General features: G+C 39.4%; 1 protein-coding gene across 1 annotated transcript in view; it reads left to right on the top strand.

The window, feature by feature from the left end:
- DOCK8 (dedicator of cytokinesis 8) overlaps positions 1-19,818 on the top strand; it is a 1,731,107-nt gene that overhangs the window by 1,183,414 nt on the left and 527,875 nt on the right. Inside the window, exon 30 of the mRNA XM_044064485.1 lies at positions 11,351-11,520. Coding sequence (XP_043920420.1) covers positions 11,351-11,520 — 170 coding nt within the window. The remainder of the gene's footprint in view (positions 1-11,350; positions 11,521-19,818) is intronic.

The raw sequence follows: 19,818 nt of genomic DNA, 5'->3' as shown, positions 1-19,818 counted from the left end.
TTCCCTAAAATCTTGTTTCTTCCAGATTACTTATTATGCCATCTACAAGAGGTGCGAAACACATTTCCCAGTTTAGTGCTTTGTTTAACATTTAGCTGTCAATACAAGTTCTCACCTTTCCAGGGTTTTTATGTGATGGAGAAGTAAATTTGGGAGAGACCAAAGGTCTAGGGCCAGATGCCTGTCCAGTATAGTCACTCTCTAACTTCTCACGCTCTTCTTTATCATTTTTCTAAATGAACATATATTATCCTGTATGACTGGGCTACTGAAGTTACTCTAAAATCAATGTATAACTTATTTCTACGCATTTTGCTTTCCAGTCCATTCAAAAAGCTGTTTTGTCAAGTCTGTTTTATGTATTTATGTCTCTTTCATGCTCTGTGCTTTCACATTACTATTACTGTCTACATTCCTATTGTTTTTTTCCTGTTTAATATACAAGCTGCTCCTGCCTTCTTACAGTCACTTCTTATTTTCTCCATAAAATTGTCTTGTTTAAAATAAAGTTTTTGTCTCCTTTTTGGAAAGAAAATGCATAGTTTTGACTTTTGAATAATAAACCAATCCTTTTTAATTTTTCTAATTTATTTCTGTTAAACAGAATATTTTTCATGTCCATTTTGCTTTGATAATAGAGAGGGAATGTCAGAATAACTAAATCATTGCTATTGATTGACAGGGCTGATTATTAAAAGTTTCCATAGACATCACAGCATTAAAATAAAGACATGCACCCCATTTCCTTGACCGACTGCTTTTCGTGTCTTACTACATTAAAACTTCCTCATTGAGTACAGCCACCCCAATACCCCAGTCCTATAAAAGCCATATCTCCATGAAACAACAAATACTGCCGGAGTCGTAAGAGATTAACAGAAAATGGTGACATATAAAGAAGTTGTTGTACCTGCCTGATACCTACACCTTCCTGCCTGTACCTCACACTACTAATACTACCATGGTACTTTGCAACCTCCTTAACTGCCCATCTTCCACAGTTACACAACCTCTAAATAAAGCACAATAAAATATTACTTCTAGACTCCAGAGTGGTCCCAAAGCCCAACAAATGTACTAAAGACAGTCATATTTTTGAGGTAAAACATGAAGAGTAGCACAATTCAAAAGAGAAATGAACAGAATATGTAAACACAAACAGGGGCCTTCCAAAAGTAAGCATGACTGAAAGCAGTAAGAAGTCTCACTTTAAATAGTTGCATGTAAAATAAAATACTTAGCAGGCTTGAAAGAGTAAAGTTTAGTTTACAAAGATAGATACTCAGTTGTATGACTGACTGCTGTTAGACAGATCTGCTGAAACTGTAAGAAAATCCAAGATGTCAAAATGTAGAACTTTGTTTTCAATATCAGTTTAGAATTCCATTGCAGTATGTAAACAGTTTAGTAACAGTGGGCACACAGTATAATTAGGCTTAAGTAGTAAGGAAAGCATTCTGTGTTGCTCAGTCTATAAGCAGTTTAGTAACAATGGGCACACAGTATAATTAGGCTTAAGTAGTAAAGAAAGCATTCTGTGTTGCTCAGTCTATAAGCAGTTTAGTAACAATGGGCACACAGTATAATTAGGCTTAAGTAGTAAGGAAAGCATTCTGTGTTGCTCAATCTATAAGCAGTTTAGTAACAATGGGCACACAGTATAATTAGGCTTAAGTAGTAAGGAAAGCATTCTGTGTTGCTCAATCTATAAGCAGTTTAGTAACAATGGGCACACAGTATAATTAGGTTTAAGTAGTAAGGAAAGCATTCTGTGTTGCTCAGTCTATAAGCAGTTTAGTAACAATGGGCTCACAGTATAATTAGGCTTAAGTAGTAAGGAAAGCATTTTGTGTTGCTCAATCTGTAAGCAGTTTAGTAACAATGGGCACACAGTATAATTAGGTTTAAGTAGTAAGGAAAGCATTCTGTGTTGCTCAATCTATAAGCAGTTTAGTAACAATGGGCTCACAGTATAATTCGGTTTAAGTAGTAAGGAAAGCATTCTGTGTTGCTCAGTCTATAAGCAGTTTAGTAACAATGGGCACACAGTATAATTAGGCTTAAGTAGTAAGGAAAGCATACTGTGTTGCTCAGTCTATAAGCAGTTTAGTAACAGTGGGCTCACAGTATAATTAGGTTTAAGTAGTAAGGAAAGCATTCTGTGTTGCTCAATCTATAAGCAGTTTAGTAACAATGGGCTCACAGTATAATTAGGCTTAAGTAGTAAGGAAAGCATTCTGTGTTGCTCAATCTATAAGCAGTTTAGTAACACTGGGCTCACAGTATAATTAGGTTTAAGTAGTAAGGAAAGCATTCTGTGTTGCTCAGTCTATAAGCAGTTTAGTAACAATGGGCTCACAGTATAATTAGGCTTAAGTAGTAAGGAAAGCATTCTGTGTTGCTAAGTCTATAAGCGAGAACATGGCATCTAGGTCTACGGAAGTCATCATTCCACAGTCTTTGGCCCTCATCAGGCCCATCATTGAGTACAATGCCCCCCTTTGTAATGTACCTGACTAGGAACATGCAACAACTGGAACATCCACAGAAGTTCCTCACAAAAAGAATATGCAGCATAAACAGCATGTCCTATGCAAATCACTCACACTCCTATTTCTGTACTTTTCTGTTTTCTGCAGACTGTTGAGAGACGATATATACCTGGCATAAAAGAAATCCTTAGATCACACTGTGATGGACCATCCATGTGAAGCAGAGCTCTTCCCTAACCCTATTCAAGAGAAACCTGGACCACTGGATGGGATATCGGAAATACACCCTGGGTCTAGCACCTATGTGTCTAATGGACAAAAGCAGCCTGTAAATCATGCCCTAGTTTACATGTACCCCTTAAAATAACCTCTAAGGCACATAAACTTGCATGATACAATTGGGATGCTTGGCTAGGCTTATAAAGATCACAGTGGTCATTAGCCTGGTATACACCTGTGAACCTATCAACACCTATGAATTTATTAATTTCATTCCAATTCTTAACTTTACTTTTTAGTTTTGGATTTTTGCTTGGAAATGTTTACATAGATACTTTTATACCCCAAGTTGACTCCAGAGAATTTTTTCTCACATAGATCATAGATGTTCAAGGGGTGACACTGAAGAAAGAGGTACTTGGGAGCATATTTTCTAGGGGTGTGGCGGGTTGGCAGATTTTAAGGATTCCCTGCGGGATGCATTGTCGTAGATGCTAGGTGGGCAGATTGATGTGACAAGGGAGATGATTTTTCTGAGCTATGATACAGAATCGGAATTGCCTAGAACGTGGTAAGGCCTTGCTGTGTCTAATTATGGTGGCTGCTAAAAAGATATCACTAGAAAATCAAAATCTAAATCTAAACCAACTATATTAGAAGTAGTGAATATAGTAACAGAGATAAAACAACTGGAACTGACATCTTTAGAAAAGGGTAGGCACAAACTACATAGGAAAACATGGGGATTGTGGGAACAATACATACAGGGGAGGAATGAGGTTTAAAAGAAGGCAGGACTTAAATGAGCTATGTAATGTTTGACTGATAATGACTGGGGAGATTATAAGTGATATATAATGTTTGCAAATAGGAGTGTGTCAGTATGGTTTGTGATGTAAAATGCTTGCAACTAGGATTGTGTCTGCCTGGTTCATTTTCATTTATATAAATGTGTGATTGCTTATATCATAAGTGATGGTTTAATAAAGATGTTTCTTATTTAAAAAAGGGGCAGGAATTGAATAATTTATGTAATGTTGCTTATGTTATATGATATATAGCAATATATGTGAAGTATGATGTTTGTTAATGCTAATTTAATACAATTTGATTACTTTTGTATAAAAGTAAATGTGCCTGTGTCACAAGTGACAGTTCAATAAAGGTGTTTAAAAATAATAACAAAAAAAGAAAACACTTTACTTTCCATTTTCTTCAGCTCTGCCTAACTGCATTTCATGCCAGATGCCTTCATCAGTCAAGACATTTCCAAGGGAATTTTATACAATAAATACTTTTCTAGAGGCAGTAGTGAGTTGCCTTCATATAACATCTGCTTTAAGGTGACTGCTTCTTGTGAGTGGTAAATCAACCCAAGTCATGTCATGGTGCTGCCGAATAGCTGAACCGAGCTTCAGAGGCAGTCTTATATGTAAACAATGACCAAATAATTTTAAGTTTTTACTGGGTGGCTTCAGCATCACATTTGCACATCCCAACCAAGTATTACTGTTTCACACTAGGAAACCCCACTGAATACCTGAATTGTAAGGGTCTATATCATATGAGCGAATTCCACAAATTGCTAACGCTCGTAATATCGAACATACCGAACCTCGAACTTCCTATTCCACACCCCCCGCTAAATATATATGCCAACTCCGAGATCACACTACAGTGAGGAAAGGGCAAATATCTCATTCTTCACTGTACCACAATCTCAGAAAAAGCACTTTGAGGTCCCGGTATGTTCGATATTATGAGCATTCACAATTTCTGCGATTCGCTCATATGATATAGACCCAAATTTTAATACTCATTAAGGATTTTTGCTTAATCCTATTTGAGCAATATCATTCACTTTAGCAGAGTACATAAGTGATCCAGTTCCAGATATCAGGAAAAAAATTATGGGCACATATGTTAAACAATATCATAATTTCACATCTTATATTTGATGTACCTTCTACATGGTTTCTTCTGGGCATAGGAATTTCCTGTTCTTCCATTTCTTTCCCTTAAATATTTTCACAGGGTGATACAATAGGTCAGTACATTACAATATAATATTCCTTGCCTGAATATGATTATTTAGTACTACATTTATTACAAGTATATATCGTGCCATATCGGTTACCCAAATTTCCTCCCAATTTAAAAAGGATGTCACACTGCAGATTGGAATTCCTTAAATTTCTAATTAACAGCACCAAATTCCTCCCAGTTTTCTGCTAAAAAACTGCTTATTTTATTTCAGAAATCACAAATAGTTTAGTGCTGCCTTTTTCTCTTTACCAGATTGCCTGTTGTGTTTTTATTGTTTCAGTACTTCAGATTCGTAGTGCTAAAATGTTGTCTGCATGGTTAATACAAAACATCTTATTAATGTATCAGTTGTTCCAAATACTCTCAGTCTTTTTTTTCTCAGAAAATACTATTTGAAATGTCAAACCAGAAATCTAAATTACAACCACCTGGGTGTATTTGGATCTCTTTCTTGCTTGTGCTCTTCCCCTCAACTAGTTAGGACAGACGCTATCCAGTTTCCAGTTTCTTTTATGTTACAGTACAATATATGGTATAACACATTAGCATCATCGTATACACAATACTATATACAGCCTTACTATATACACAATACTGTATACAGCCTTACTATATACACAGCAGTGTATACAGCAGCCTTACTATATACACAGCACTGCATACAGCCTTACTATACACACAGCAGTGTATACAGCCTTACTATATACACAATACTGTATACAGCCTTACTATATACACAGCAGTGTATACAGCCTTACTATATACACAGTACTATATACAGCTTTATTATATACACAGCAGTGTATACAGCCTTACTATATACACAATACTGTATACAGCCTTACTATATACACAGCAGTGTATACAGCAGCCTTACTATATACACAGCACTGTATACAGCCTTACTATACACACAGCAGTGTATACAGCTTTATTATATACACAGCAGTGTATACAGCCTTACTATATACACAATACTGTATACAGCCTTACTATATACACAGCAGTGTATACAGCAGCCTTACTATATACACAGCACTGTGTACAGCCTTACTATACACACAGCAGTGTATACAGCCTTACTATATACACAATACTGTATACAGCCTTACTATATACACAGCAGTGTATACAGCAGCCTTACTATATACACAGCACTGTATACAGCCTTACTATACACACAGCAGTGTATACAGCCTTACTATATACACAATACTGTATACAGCTTTATTATATACACAGCAGTGTATACAGCCTTATTATACACACAGCAGTGTATACAGCCTTACTATATACACAGCAGTGTATACAACCTTATTATATACACAGCAATGTATGCAGCCTTACTATGTACACAGCAGTGTATACAACCTTATTATATACACAACAGTGTATGCAGCCTTACTATATACACAGCAGTGTATACAACCTTATTATATACACAGCAGTGTATACAGCCTTACTATAAACACAGTACTTTATACAACCTTACTATATACACAACAGTGTATACATCAGTACTATATACACAGTACTGTATACAGCCTTACTATATACACAACAGTGTATACAGCCTTACTATATACACAGTACTTTATACAGCCGTACTATATACATAGTGCTGTATACAGACTTACTATATACACAACAGTGTATACAGCCTTACAATATACACAGTACTGTACACAGCCTTACTATATACACAGCAGTATATACAGCCTTACTATATACACAGCAGTGGATACAGCCCTACTATAAACACAGTAGTGTATACAGTCTTACTTTACTTCCATGTTGTCTTTTTGTCCTCATAACCTGGGATGATATAGTTCTGCAGCCCCCACTGTGGACTGTCCAATTTTTTTTCAGGCCATAGTGATCTACATGCCTTGTCAGATATGTTAAAATTACAAATGCATGTGTTTATATAAAATATACTATCCCCACATATTACATACTCCAGTCTTTCCATACTATATCACATATATTACATACTCCCGTCTGTCCATAATGTATCACATATATCTAAGAGTGTGCCAGTAGTGTTTCATGGTACTTCATTTGCTACCTCTTTCAGTGGGGGGGGGGTTGATCAGACAGTCAAATGACTAAAACTTCTTGTAGGCCAGGCCATGTAGCAGCAGTAAGGAAAGTTGAAAACAGACACATTGACCTAACAAACAGTGTTTACCACTGCGGTTGAATTCAGTATGTGTCCCTCATACAAACATAGACACATACACACGCACACAACACACACGCATGCACACATATATGCACATGTACATACACACACACACACACACACACACACACACACACACACACACACACACACACACACACACACACACATCTCTGGATCAACACTGCAGACCCTCCTTTGGTAGTCTGTCTTTTAGCAGCTACAGGAGAGGGAGTTAGGGCAGACAAAATCTGATTAATCCTGCAGGATGACAGCCATAAACCCTGACTTCTACCTCACTGTCCTTGTGTTCTGTAACATCAGAGGTGGGATTAAAGCAACAGATGCACTATGGGTGATGGGGTTAGATGGCTGCTGGGAAACAGGGCCCATGTAAGAACTATAGCTAATAAGGACTGGGTTACATCTCTTGCTAAGTAGTTAGAAACACACAGGATGGAGGTGACTGAAGGCTCCTTAAATGGAGTTCAGCAGGAGGGTCCAACATATCACTCTAGGTTTCTGGTAGAGGACTGTCACAAGGACTGAATCTCAGAAGGTGAGTTGTGGTCTAGTCACCTGAAGGTGAGTCAAAAAATTGTTTTCTGCTTCCCACAGAGGCTGAGCTTTTGTTTAAAAATGAGGGCTTGAACCAGTTCCTGGCATGTGCTTCAGCAACAAGGGACCAGGAAGGAATACATCCCTGACTGTCTGTATCAGGGTTTCATTCTCAGGTATAGGCAACAGCAAGCCCCCAGGCATACAGCTAGGTTTTAAGGTTTACTAGACTAATCCTAGAGAATGATCACTTAAATCAGCCATGGATTAAACATACTCAAGGCCCCTAACAAGACATCCTTACTTGTCCTGCAGAATTTGCCATCTTCAATTAATGAGGGAAATCTGGTCATACTGTGCCAGGGCTAATTACTCAAAGTCTAGACATTATCAAAAACTTAGATATCTAGTGGGAGCCTAAGTTGTGGGTACAGGAACACACAGTTAGGGAACCTAATGTAAGTCCAAGCTCAACAAAGTCCTCTCTCATTCATGAGCTCCCACTGGTAGGTGTGCTCCTGCATGCAGGTTCCCTGTTGTTTGGCACCTTGTGTATGTCAGTCACACAACTTCCTGAGCATGAGACTGTGAATGAGCTCACATCTAGAGTAAATGTGGGGTGCTGGACTTCCTTTCTGTCAGACTGCAATGAGGAGTCTGATGACCCAAACAGCCATTGTCTTTGAGACATGCATGGCCAATGACATTTTCTCTACTTGCAGTCCTCCAACTCATTGGTGACTATTCATTTGGAGAGATTTTGAGGCTTATGACGCCTGATGTTAACTTGTCTTAGGCTCCTACCCTTCATCCAGAAATATCGAAATGTGTATGTGGGATAGAAGTTAGATGAAGCCTAGAGCTGGTTATTAAAGATGTAATTTTAGCAGTCTGGAAGCACCCCAACTCTGTGACCCCAAAGAATGGATGACATTTTTTGACAAGTCATACTCCAGTGACTTTGCTCATGTGATTTCTGGCATACAGTTGCTCATTATTTACACCCCTGTGCAGCCCTTCCTATGTGCCAGTTTGTATTCTGAAAACATACACTGAAGGCTGCCATTTATTCCTAGATTTGGTGGTGTGCAATGATATCATGGAGATGAACATGTTTTCACACATTCCTCCTAATAAACCTGCTACTCCCTGCAGTGCATGTGGAATACCAATATGAGGTAAGTTCTTTAAGTGTTATCAAGGGGCCCCCAGTTTAGAGAATCCACTTTCACCCCACTGAGTGGGGAAAAAACTCACCCTGCCCCCCCCCCTCCGAGTTTGCAGCTCGCAGTGAATTATTTTCAAAGTCACAAGTCTTGCTTTGTAAATGGATACCCTGCTCTTCCCTGGTATTGAGCTATCTCAGTCTGGTCACATTTTACAAGGTCCTAGCTGAATGTTAAGAGTTTTTAATCAATCGTACTTCATCCAACTTCTTACTGATCTCTTCAGTCTAGCATCAGTCTAAAGACATTGTGCCATTTTGCTTCTGTAATATTAGGCAAACAGTGTCAAGCTCTGAATAGGTGTTGCAAGAAAGTGTACTCCGAATCAGACTGGGGATTAAGACGCCCAATTAGCCTCCTCACTTAACAAATTCTATTCCTTACTTGCAGGCCAGTAATGACAAAGGTTTTCAGACCTCCGTGAGTCTGCACTGTTAGTGGATCTTACTCAGATTCTATCTATGACTTCTAAGGTGGACTTCCAACTAGCTTACCATAATTCTGTTTGTACTGACATTGTGGCCTGTAATGTAGGCTCAGATATGTACTTGGCCATGATGGTGTAGTTGAAGTTGTTCTCCTTCAAGGAGTTCAGCCTAAGTATTCAGAATACCCACTTCAAGAGGGAAATCCTGTTTGACTTAGTTTTTCATGAGAAAACAGACACGAATCACTGAATGATTGTTATGATTTCCTTCTGACATCATTCCCTTCTTTTTCTGGACCTAGAAAATTCCAAAAGAGGAAAAAAAACATGTCACTATCTGAGAAAGATTTTCAAGCATCACACTGTCTTGCTTCCACTTGTATCAGTGAAGTCTGAAGAGGGCAGCTCTGCTGGTCCAGTAGCAGCAGCCTGACTATGGTCCATAGCTACCTGTGGTGGTGAGGTTCCAGAGTTTGCACTGTTTTGGAGAGCCATCAGCAAGGACCAGTGGGTTCTAGACATTGTCAGTTTTGCAGTGTGTTGACACACCTATGTTCTGCTTTAAGTTCTTTTTTAGAAATGGCCCTGCTGAGAAACCAGTCCATCTTTGTGGAGTTTATGACAGATCTGTACTGTACTGTTGAAATGGACTGTAGAAGTTATCCTGTATTTTGGAGTTTTATTCTAACTGTTTCATTGTCCCAAAGAGGATGGGTAGATGTTATCCTATTCTGAAATCCAACGCTTCAGTCAGCATGTCTGTTGTATCTGGTTCCAAATGGTGACTGTTCAAGGTGTCGTGCCTCTACTGCCAAAGGGCACTTGGATGATACTGCTGGACATGGCGGATATCTCTTGGCACATCATTACAGGCTTTTAACACAGGAACTTCGTCCATTTTGCTGTAGATGGTCAATCTATTAAACTGTTTGGGGCTCCTGTTTCAATCTATCTAACAGTCTAACATTGTTTATCCTTTTGGATTTCCCAGCTCAGTTAATTGTGTTGAAATATCCTGATCCCCTTTAATCTTGCTGGGAGTTGTCTGATGTTGTTAATGCTTTCAAGTCTAATGGCTCTGTTAATTATATGATAACCACTGACTCTAGCAGTCCTACTTTAGCTGTAATGACTCTATTAATTTGTCTTTGGCCCCATAGGTCTTCTAATTCATCTTGAGTTGGCTAACTTTGCTATTACTACAAAACCATAAAGATGAACCTTCTACCCATACATATATTTGATTTGGGAGCTTGTCAGAATGAAACAGTGACTGGACACATCTAGTCAGAAAGCCAACAAAATGTTCCTAGTTGCTTATATGTACCTATCATATTGAATGCCTTACTTACACAGTCTATGTAAATAAATTAATGGATGTTTGTTTTTGCTGATGTTCAGCATTGAAAAGGTAGTATTCACGGTTGAAAGACATAGTGATTTTATCTTTTTTAAATAGGGCTGGTTTATGTTTACAGTATGTGTACTGTGTTAAATTTTGATTGAACACAATTACACAGATCATGCAACATTTTGAGGATGTCGAATAAGCTTCATGCTAGTTTGATGAATATTTTTCTAATAATGCTATATTGTTATAATGCTGCTATGTTTTTTCACATCCTGTAAGTTTAATATTTGAATATTGTCAGTATGGTAAACAAGCTAATCGGTAAATGTAGTCTTTGAATGTTGAATGTATGTGATTTGATGTAATGTGGTTATTTCATCTGAATATGCACATTTCTGGGGGAGCAGAATATTGTGTAATAAGTGAAAGTGAAAGTTCTAGCTGCTCTCCACAAAGGTAGGCTGTGATGAACTGATGTATGATGCAAGTGTCTTTACCTCCAGAGACTCCTCATGTTTCTTTCTTGAAGAAGCACTTTGTGTTGCAAATAACAATATGACCACAGCATCATCAAGCTGCTTCCTGTACTTGTTTTGTGTGGCTTTTCTGAGAACTGAGAACTGTAAGAAATGGTGGTCACTACTCCATCTAGCTAGATATAGACATTCCTGCATAGTTTAGAACTTACAGAAATATATTTTGCTCATTATAGTTTTAAGCAAATAATTTAAAAATGCCTGCTCCCATACTAAAGTTTTAAGCATTTGTACAGATTCCATTCATAGGTTCCAAGTGCTTATTTATGTGCCTAGATGCTTAATGACCATTCTTGCTTGTTCATTTTAGAATAGCTCGAGTGCAGAAGAAAGCTATCAGTGCCATACATAACTTGTTGTGTTCCCATGACCTGGACGCACGATTTACAAAACCTGAAGTTAAAACAAAAATTGCTGCTTTGTACCTTCCCCTGGTGGGAATAATTTTGGATGCAGTGCCACAGCTCTACGATTTTACAGGTAGGATGGAATTTTCTACACCTCTGAAGTTTCTTAATAGTGCTGTAAAGCCTTGTTAAATCTAAACATAAGTCTATGGAAATTTGAAGGAAAACAACAGGAACATTTAATGCCTTAGACTGTATGCATTACGGAGTGCAGGTCACAGAATAAAAGGAAGCATAGGCCCGGGGGGCATTAAATTGCAGAGTGCAGACCACAGAATAAAAGGAGGCATAGGCCCAGGGCCTTGAAATTGCAGAGTGCAGGTCACACAATAAAAGTAGGCATAGGCCCATGGCCATGACATTACAGAGTGGAGGTCACACAATAAAAGGAGGCATAGGCCCAGGACCATGAAATTGCAGAGTGGAGGTCACACAGTAAAAGGAGGCATAGGCCAGGGGCCATGAAATTGCAGAGTGCACGTCACAGAATAAAAGGAGGCATAGGCCCAGGGACATTAAATTGCAGAGTGCAGATCACAAAATAAAAGGAGGCATAGGCCCAGGGGCATTAAATTGCAGAGTGCAGATCACAAAATAAAAGGAGGCATAGGCCCGGGGTCATGAAATTGCAGAGTAGAGGTCACAGAATCAAAGGAGGCATAGGACCGGGGTCATGAAATTGCAGAGTGCAGGTCACAGAATAAAAGGAGGCATAGGCCTGGCCATGAAATTGCAGAATGCAGGTCACAGAATAAAAGGAGGCATAGGCCCAGACCATGAAACTGCAGAGTGCAGGTCACAGAATAAAAGGAGGCATAGACCCAGGGCCATGAAATTGCAGAATGCAGGTCACAGAATAAAAGGATGCACAGACCCAGGGCCATGAAATTGCAGAATGCAGGTCACAGAATAAAAGGATGCACAGGCCTGAGGCCATGAAACTGCAGAGTGCAGCGCTCTTCCTGTGATTCTTCTTTGTATGAGGTTGTCATGGGAGACGTTATGCACCTATGAGCACTGCCATTATGATATTAGTTTTAAGCAGACAACAAACAACTTATTATCCTGTGAGCCTTTTCTGAAAAAATAAAGTTAAAATAGCAAAAGCTAAACAAGTATAAATGTACTGAAAACAGAAAATGCAGTTTAAAAAGTATAAGCAATGATGCTCAGCAAAAACTTTTCTTTACAGTAATAGCAGAGTATATTCAAATATTTTGGATTAATGTACTATTATACTACAAAAACTTCCAAATATGATGTTTTCAATATATTTTTTATAAATAACCTCAGTGAACTCCATGGTGGATGAAGCTAAAGCCCCTGACTCATATGACCTGGGTTTTGCCAGCTGCCTAGCCACTGGAGGAGATAACATGGGGAGGAAGAGGGACAGTAAAGTGATGTTTCTTTGCTTCTTTTGGTGGTGGGGTGGGTGAGGAGTGTGCTGAGACATAACTGATGTTATAATTGCCAGTGGGCATTGATAGATGACAAGAGAATGCCAGTAGGTAACAAGTTGTACAAGGTTACTGAAGACTATGTCAGAATGGAGGTGGAAGGTGATTCCCTCACAACGTCCACATGCATGGTCCCCCTGACTCAGTTCTCTAACATGTGAGGGAGCTAAGAAGCAAACAAGCTGCCCACAGTATGATGAGCCTGTACACCTGGTGTTTTCCTCCAGGTGCTAGGTAGTGCACAGTGTGATAGGCGTAATACTTTTCACTCTGAAAAGAAAGGACCAAGTCATCCAGGGGGACACATCTGGGAATTCCCCAATATGAAGTGACTCCATACACAATGGAGCATTGTAATGTGCAATATTTCATAGTCTATAGCAATTGAAGATAAAATGCACTGGAAAATCAGAAACGCATTACATATTTGGGAAGTTGTACAAGCTGGATGCATATTATCAGCATCAGTTTTATACACGTAAACTGAAGCACTCATATAACTACAACAAATTCCTTTTTGTGTGTATTTTTTGAGCTATTTACAAAAATATTATATTATGCCTATATGCTTAATTAACAATAAAAGCAACACTTGATATTGTAGATCCTACACTGTACATGTCAGTAACAAATTTTCTCCAGCATCATCTGAAGTTTCAGTTGATATTATAAACAGTTTAGAAGTAGCATGGTTTTGGCAATGTTAATATCAACATGGAAATACTGCATATCTTCATACTAACAGATGAACTAGGAGTATGCCAGTTCCATGGCACTGGGTGGGATAAAGCCCTAACAACATCCCAGATGACCCATGTTTTGGTTACCAGGCACATAAGCTGGAGTTAACAGGCTAGGATAATGGAAGTAAGCAGTATATAGCTCACATCCTGGAGTAACAGTTGCACATATTGCAGACCTATGCTTTCGTTCAGCACTTTCCACATATTTAGCAGCTCTTCAGAAGAAAATTCCCCAGCAGGCATGTTATTCGCTCTAAGCCCTCTCAGCACTATTTTAACCTGTAAACAGGCTTTGAAAAAGAAAATGTCCCATTGCAATCCTTTTATTTTTAAAAAATTGTTCTCAATTAAGTTAAACTCACTTACGATGCTAGCGGTGTTGTCCAGTTGGCTAAAACTCAGGGGCTCGTCTCTCTGTGCTGAACAGATTTGCTGGATTTGAAAGACAGTCCCCCAGCAACTTGTCCATTAAAACAACATTACCCTTCGGTACTTTGCTAAGTATCTGCTAAATATGTGGAAAGCGCTGAATGAAAGTGTAGGTCTGCAATATGTGCAACTGTTACTCGAGGATGTGAGGCATAAATTGGTTAACTTGAACAGTATGTAGCTCACCCATCCTGGGGGAAGGGAGGTGACTTGCCTTGCACTTGGTGACACCCAACTGAAGCTCTGGATAGTTCAGCTCACACAGGCTACACCAAAAGGATTTACTGCCATGGTATAGGCTACCCTCATTGTCCCCTACAACAATCTTAAGACCTTACGTTCATCACAAAGACTGCTGGTAAATATTTGTAAATCTAACAACAGGGCTGGAGACTCTCTTTTCTGTAATACTGCTGGAAAATCCTGGAACCTTCTTCCTACTGTATTTTCCTCTGTTCCCTCAATATCACTCTTCAAAAACAAACAAACTTTTTCTCAGAACACAGTGGTTATGCCCTTGTACTAAACCTGACTGATATATTACCTTTCTTCCTTGGATCTACCTACACTCTTCTATATTCTTGTTCCTTTTCTTACTAACAAACTTATTCCTTTCTAGATCTTTTCTTATCTCCTCAAAACTTCTTTAATTAAACCTGTTTTTAACACATTCTGAATATTGCAGCTCATACTTTTGTTGTCCTTTATGCCAACCTGCTTACTAATAACTTATCTAACTCAGCTGCTATCCTTTAAATGCTACATTGCAACTACATCTGTATTATGTTAAGTGTTTTTAACTTAGCACTACACTAAGAACAAACGACCACTGAGGTTATTCCTTGTCTTTTTTCTAGCAATGTTTAACATGAATTTAATCTTGTATATGTTATTATATTCGTGCTTCCTCAGAGCTTATCTCCCTGGAACTCAGATTATTCCTAGTCTTTAACATGAAATTAATCTTTGTATATGTGATTATATTTTTGTGCTTCCTCGGAGCTTATCTCCCCGGGCCTCTACTGATAATGGACATATATCTGGTTAGACTAGCCCGGTCAACAAATGTAAAATAAAAATAAAATAAATAAATAAATAAATAAATAATATAGCTGCTAAGGTCAGAGGCGGTTAAATAGGGAAGTTTGCATGTTCCTCCCCCGAGACTGGCAACGTTAGTATACTTCAGAAGCTGTTGAGGGGATGTTAGAAATTTCTGGGGTGGGAGACTATGATGTCTGCTTGGGAAAAGAGATGAGCCTGTGATGGCTGTCAACCCATGAATAATGAATGGGCAATATAGGTCTCTGTGGCTAGTGGGTGGCAGAGGGGCTTAAAAAATTTAGCACACTATCCACAGGTGTGCATTTAACATGGTCATCTACAGTGTATTTTCTGTGTCTGCCATAATGGCATTTTGTATGATGCCACATAACTATGTATAGCTCACTTTTCAAGGTATGGATGAAAGTATGCATAAGAGGTAACAGTGGTTGATATCTCAGTTGTAGTCCATGCTAGTCAAATAATCTTAGTATCATTTTGTGTCCTGCACCTTCCTGTTACAAATGTTCTCTGTCACTAAGTGATAAATTGCTATGCCAAGGAGATCAGATCCAAACAATGTTGTGACACCATAAGGAGCTTCTGGTGTCAAATAGGGAAAAAAAAACATTTTGTAGATACCAATGAGTATGTGCAATCAAAAATCACACAGCAGAGCCTGTTTCACCAGGATTTTCAAAAGGCAGTGCAGGACTAGGGATTGAGCTGCTGATCTCGGGACAGTCCCGCTCAAATAAGGACGTCTAGCAACCCTGGATGAGCCATCACGTACATCGAGCTTTCTTTGCAGGCTCAGTCCTCTCCCTCTTTTGGTCAATAGGGGCATTACAGCTTTCAGTATCAGGACCTAAAATTGAGGAACAGGGTTCTTTATCAACCTTGCCATTGTCCAGTGTGCATACAATGCTTGACAGGACATGCCTGTATTGATTGTCCCTATAGCTCAACACCCCCCAGCTAAGTGATTCCTATGTGGTGTTCAAATGACATATAATGTAAACATGAAAGTAATTACATGTCTTTATACTACTTCCCTGCACAGCTGGGTGCCATGTTACTCTTTTAATTTCTTTTGTCCTCTCTCATTGTGTTCCAGTTGACTGTCTGCTGCTTTGTTCCAGTTAGTCCTTAGTGTCCCAAGTACTAGCCCCAATACCAAGACTACATCAACCATAGGCTAATTGGGAAGAGGACTTGGAACTATAGAACAGAGCTTCTTGCAGTATTGTATATGTTGTTGTACATGCAGAGGATTTTTTTGTGTTGCCTAACTGGAGGGAGCTGTCGACATCACCGCAAGTAATGTTGCTGACCCCTAGTCCTACCCTTTAATGCCAAATCAGTATTGTGGTTACAGCATGCCTCCATCACTGGAGGAGTGCCAGTTTATAGACAGAAATCTCACCCTTCCCTTATGAATGGATGAGCTGACAAAAATGCCCCTTCTCCTGATCCCAACACACCACTTCTCAGTGCCAAACCTACTAAATGGTCTCGGGCTGTCTTTGTTTTCAGTCAGGACCCCATTCCTGTACACCACAAAAAGAGAGCACCATGGCATATATTCCTGAAAACTTTCCTTGCAGATTTTAAAATATTTAAGATTTAAAGCCCTTTAGTTATAGGGGACTTCAGCAGGACTACATAGCCATTACAATATTCAGTTTTGTGCTATTTAATTTGCAGTCTTGCTAATAAACTCAGTATCAGTTTGTTTGTTTGTTTGTTTGTGTCTTTCGGATTTTCCCGGTTAGGGGTCGCCACAGCGGAACTCCGGTCCGCTAATGATTGGCAGTAGATTTTTTACGTATCTTGTCATTATTTTGCTTAACATAAGAACTTAAAATAATATGCATTTCTCAAAAATATTTTTTCAACTTCACATATATCATAGGTTCATAGGTTCATAGGTAGGTACTAGGCTATCTGCCCAAGGTCATTTATAAGCCTAGCCAGAGTGTGTCAGCTTTCACCACCCCATTGATTAATTAACTGAGCCTCAGTCAAGCAGAGCCAATGAAGTGATCCCAGGGGTGTATTTTCTGTTACCCATCCACGCTTCAAGGCTTCTCTTGAAGAGTGTTAGTGAGGGGCTCTGCCTAATGTAGTTAGGAATTTTGTTCCAAAGCATGGGGAGTCTCTGTGACAGGAATCTATCCCTCCAGCATGTTCTCTTTATTGTGGCGAGGTTTAGCTCACTAGAGCGAGTGACTTGCAGTGACTTTGATTTCTTTAGGTGGAGCATGTCCATCAATTCTGAGTTGGACATGGCCTTGTAAGTCAGGCAGAGATCATCTCTGAGTAAGCGATATGCCACTGAGTACAGCTGGAGTTTTTCCAGTCGGGCTGCATAGGACATATGTTTGAGACCAGTAATCCTCTTGGTGAGGTACTTTTCTGGTCTTTCCAGCTGTTGGAAGTGTCTTGTGAGGTACATCCCAAACAGGGCATTGTACTCTATGATGGGTCTGATGAGTGACAAGTAGAGGGGCACTATAACCTCTTTATTTCTAGATGCAAACCCTTTAGTAATTAGATGGGCTACATAGAAGGATTTCCTAACTAATTTGGCAATATGATTGTCAAAGGAGAGATTACTATCTACCTGGGTCCCCAGATCTCTTATTACCTCTTCTGTATTAAGGGGGCTGCCACCTATGTGGTAATTCATGGGTGTTTTGTTTTTCCCAAATGGGATGACTATGCATTTTTTGACATTTAGCTTGAGACCATGACTTTGACACCATGTGTCCGTCTCAATAAGGCCCTTTTGGAGAATGTCCATGTCACCCAGAGAGTCAATTATGGCTCCCAGTTTGCAGTCATTGGCAAACTTGGTTAGCCATAGTCCTCCTGTGTATGCCTGTACTTCTAAGAAGTATATGCTGAACAGTAGGGGTCCTAGGACTGAGCCTTGTGGGACACCACTTGTGACTGGTTTAGAGTCGGACCTGGAGCCCGCTATTCTTACCGTGTGAGTTCTGTCTGTAAGCCAGTTGGCAACCCATCTTGTGACATAGGGGTTTATGTTCAGGCTGGTGAGTTTTCCTATAATTCCCGAGTGGGGAATTGTGTCAAAAGCCTTGGCGAGGTCAAGGTAGGCTGTGTGAACTACCTTTCCCTCATTTATGACCTTGGTGACTGTCTCGAAGAAGTCAACCAGGTTTAGTAAGCATGATCTGCCCTTAAGAAAGCCGAACTGGGTCGGGTCAAGTGTTTTGAGGTTCCCAATGTCTTTATAATTTGTTCCATGATGATGCACTCCATAGCCTTGCAGACCAGGGTAGTCAGACTTATGGGGCAATAGTTACCAGGGTCAGTTGTGGCCCCTCCTTTGTGGAGCAGAATAACCGTTGCTGTGCGGCATTCTATGAGCACATAGCCTGTGGAGAGGCTGAGGTCAAACAGTGTGTTTAGGTGGGGGGGTTAGTTCGTTCTGTAGTTCATGCAAGACGCAGCCTGGGACACCATCTGGCCCCATTGACACTGTGCTTTTGGCTTTTGAAAGGGCTGTTTTCACCTGTGCATCTGTGATTTCCGGGACACTACACTTTTCCGGTATTATTGTGGGCTCTTTTGGGGGTGAGAGGGGGGTGAAGTTTGCATTGAATCTATCTGTCAGGATGTTTGCAGCATCAGTGGGTTCAGTATATTTTGTGCTATTTTGCACTAGCTCAGAGCATATCTGCGAGTTGCCACTTAGATTCTTTTTTTTCCAAAATCTCTTTATTTCAATTTTCTTTTTTCAAATAATAACAACAATACAGTAACTCAAAAACACAAATAAACAATACAAATACCTATCTAAAGAAAACAGACAACAATCTCATTCTGAGAAAATTATATATACATATATATATATACATATATATATATATATATATATATAACACCGACACATCACAACACAGACAACAAAATCACCACGCCAGAAGATCGACAACTGAGAAGACCGGGGGAAAAAACGACCGGCTGAGAACACCGACATGGGAAGAGGCTGTGTAAGTAGTATGTGGAGGACGTTAGTAGGTTGAAGTAAAAGGTAAGTGTGCGATATTGATGGTCTGTAGGGTTAGGGGGGTTAAAGAGGAAGTTAGGTTTTAGAGGGCTGGTTAGGTGAGTGTGGCGATAGTGGCAGTCTTTGGGTTAGGGGTGGGTTAAGTGAGTTAGAGTTAGAGGGGAGTTAGGTAAGGTGTGCGGTAGTGATAGTCTATGGGTTAGGGGCGGGTTAAGTGAGTTAGGGTTAGGGCGCGGGTTAGGTGAGTTTGCGATAGTGACAGACCTTAAGGTTAGGGTTTGGGTTAAGGTTGTAGATAGTTGTGTATGTGAGGTTTAGTGTGGGTTTGTAAGGATTTTGGTGTGCTTGTGTTGTGTGTGTGCTTTTTGGACAGGGGATTTGTTTTGTTTGTTGATTGTTGGTATCATGGTGTGTCGGGCATGTGAGGTTTCGTGTTTGTGAACTGTCGGTTATGTGGTGTCGGTGATTTTGTTGTCGGTGTTGTGATGTGTTGGTGTTGTCAGGTAGACCCATATATATATATATATATATATATATATATATATATATATATATATATATATATATATATATATATACACAAGAAGTCACTACATCATCAAGTAAAGTATGAGAATTCTTATGTTCATTTGGTCTCATAAGGGATAGTTAGAATG

The sequence above is a fragment of the Protopterus annectens genome, chromosome 2.part2 (assembly GCF_019279795.1).
Source record: "Protopterus annectens isolate FY-2018-M chromosome 2.part2, PAN1.0, whole genome shotgun sequence".
NCBI classification, from domain to species: domain Eukaryota; kingdom Metazoa; phylum Chordata; order Ceratodontiformes; family Protopteridae; genus Protopterus; species Protopterus annectens.
Note: the sequence above shows the minus strand (reverse complement) of the source record. Positions and strands in the feature narration are given on the sequence as shown.